Here is a 2,206-nt window from a genome sequence, read left to right as displayed (position 1 = left end):
TATATATATTTTATACAATATAATTATATCAATAAAATTGTGTCTTAGTTTATTGCAACAACTGGCATAGAGTTGTCTATATATTTTTTTAATAAAATCTATTTGTCGCGTTTGCAGAATTTAAAAGATCAAATCTTAACGACGAACGTCTGGTTAGAGCACGTAAGTTAAGCCAAATAAAAATATTTGGGCAACTTTTGATTGCTGTCAAAAAATTAACACAAAGTCGGATTAATAATTTCAGGAATGGCAGGATCATAAATTCATCTGGGAACCCTCGGAATACGGAGGTGTCACTGAACTCTACGTGCCCAGCGAACATATATGGCTGCCAGACATTGTACTTTATAACAAGTACGTGATACTGGTATCTCTTTATCTCTTTTACGATTGTCACGGTTAGAAAATATAAGCACGCTACGCAAGGTGTACTGCAAATCACATTCTTATAATTTTTATTGATTCTTCTTCTGAAATCGTGATTTATATTGTACGCGTTAAAAATTTATATATACATTAATTCAAAATAACTTTATTATCTTATTTGCAGTGCCGATGGAGAATATGGTGTGACAACAATGACTAAGGCCATTTTGCATCACACTGGTAAGGTACTTTGGACTCCTCCGGCAATTTTCAAATCTTCCTGCGAAATAGACGTTAGATATTTTCCCTTCGATCAGCAAACATGTTTCATGAAATTTGGCTCGTGGACGTATGATGGTTTCCAAGTAAGTCTTAACACAATTATTAATTAAATCATTGAGATTAATTTTACTATATATAGAATGGAAATTACGAAAGCTTCAAACTGCACAAAACTTTTGTAATTACATATACTTATAATATGCACAAATAAATAGAATTATGCAAATGTCATTATATTGTGCACAGAAAATAACAAAGTGTATTGATTAAAAAATCAATCTTTAATGCGTCACTTATTTAAAAATATCTTCTTCAGATCGACTTAAAGCACATTAATCAAAATATGGGCGACAAGGTCGAAGTAGGTATCGACCTGCGAGAATATTATCCAAGCGTGGAGTGGGACATATTAGGCGTTCCGGCAGAGCGTCATAAAAAATACTACCCATGTTGTCTCGAGCCATATCCCGACATTTTCTTCAATATAACTTTACGTCGAAAAACACTGTTCTACACGGTGAATCTTATAGTGCCCTGCGTCAGCATCTCTTACCTGTCGGTTCTGGCTTTCTATTTACCGGCTGATTCTGGAGAGAAGATCGCGCTCTGCATCAATATCTTGCTTTCGCAGACTATGTTCTTCTTACTGATATCCGAGATTATACCATCTACATCGCTAGCACTACCATTGCTCGGCAAGTATCTACTCTTCACGATGATTCTAGTCGGATTTTCAGTGGTGATAACAATCATTATTCTAAATGTGCACTATCGCAAACCGAGCACTCATAAAATGGCACCTTGGGTAAGAAAAGTTTTTATCAGAAGATTACCGAAGCTACTGCTGATGAGAGTACCCGATGATCTTCTCAATGATCTTGCCGTACACAAGATGCACGGAAGAGAGAAATCGAAAAAGAAGAGCAAGTTCAATGCTGCTGTCGCAGCTGCGGTACAATCGTCAATAATGTCTTCGCCGGATTCTGCCCGTCATCAACGAATCGACGGTATCATCTTATTAAATTAGAGTAGTAGATCTTTAATTACTACTCATATGTCTTTTTAAGTGTATCAAAATTAACATCCGTGCAGTATTATGAAAAAAATAGCAATGATATGCAATAGCATGTTTATATATTTTGCCGCATTAGAAGTTGTAAGGAAATGTTTATAAATGTATAGTTGTTACCATTTCAGGTTGCAACGGTTTACACAGGACAACTGCTCATAATCGATTCCTAGTTGGCAGTTTAGGATACAATGGGCTTCCAACAGTCATGTCCGGTCTTGACGAATCATTGAGCGATGTAACGCCAAGAAAGAAATATCCCTTCGAGCTGGAAAAAGCTTTGCACAACGTCATGTTCATCCAACATCACATACAACGCCAAGACGAATTCAATGCAGTAAGCACTTTCAGAAAGTATTATATAAAATATTGTTACGAATAAAACCGACTATGTATGTATGACTGAAGGAATTTTATGATAAAATAAGGAAAAAATTCGTTCAAAATCTCTACTTTCTTCAATAAAAATATAATATATATATACTCAGA

General features: G+C 35.3%; 1 protein-coding gene across 1 annotated transcript in view; it reads left to right on the top strand.

Moving 5' to 3' along the window:
• LOC108689304 (acetylcholine receptor subunit alpha-L1) overlaps positions 1 to 2,206 on the top strand; it is a 6,087-nt gene that overhangs the window by 1,551 nt on the left and 2,330 nt on the right. The window contains exons 3-7 of the mRNA XM_018196027.1: positions 98 to 162; positions 245 to 354; positions 551 to 731; positions 965 to 1,655; positions 1,846 to 2,054. Of these exons, the coding sequence (XP_018051516.1) occupies positions 98 to 162; positions 245 to 354; positions 551 to 731; positions 965 to 1,655; positions 1,846 to 2,054 (1,256 nt within the window). The remainder of the gene's footprint in view (positions 1 to 97; positions 163 to 244; positions 355 to 550; positions 732 to 964; positions 1,656 to 1,845; positions 2,055 to 2,206) is intronic.

Source organism: Atta colombica, unplaced genomic scaffold, assembly GCF_001594045.1.
Source record: "Atta colombica isolate Treedump-2 unplaced genomic scaffold, Acol1.0 scaffold268, whole genome shotgun sequence".
NCBI classification, from domain to species: Eukaryota; Metazoa; Arthropoda; class Insecta; order Hymenoptera; family Formicidae; genus Atta; species Atta colombica.
The sequence above is the reverse complement of the archived record's forward strand: the minus strand, read 5'-3'. Positions and strand labels throughout refer to the sequence as shown.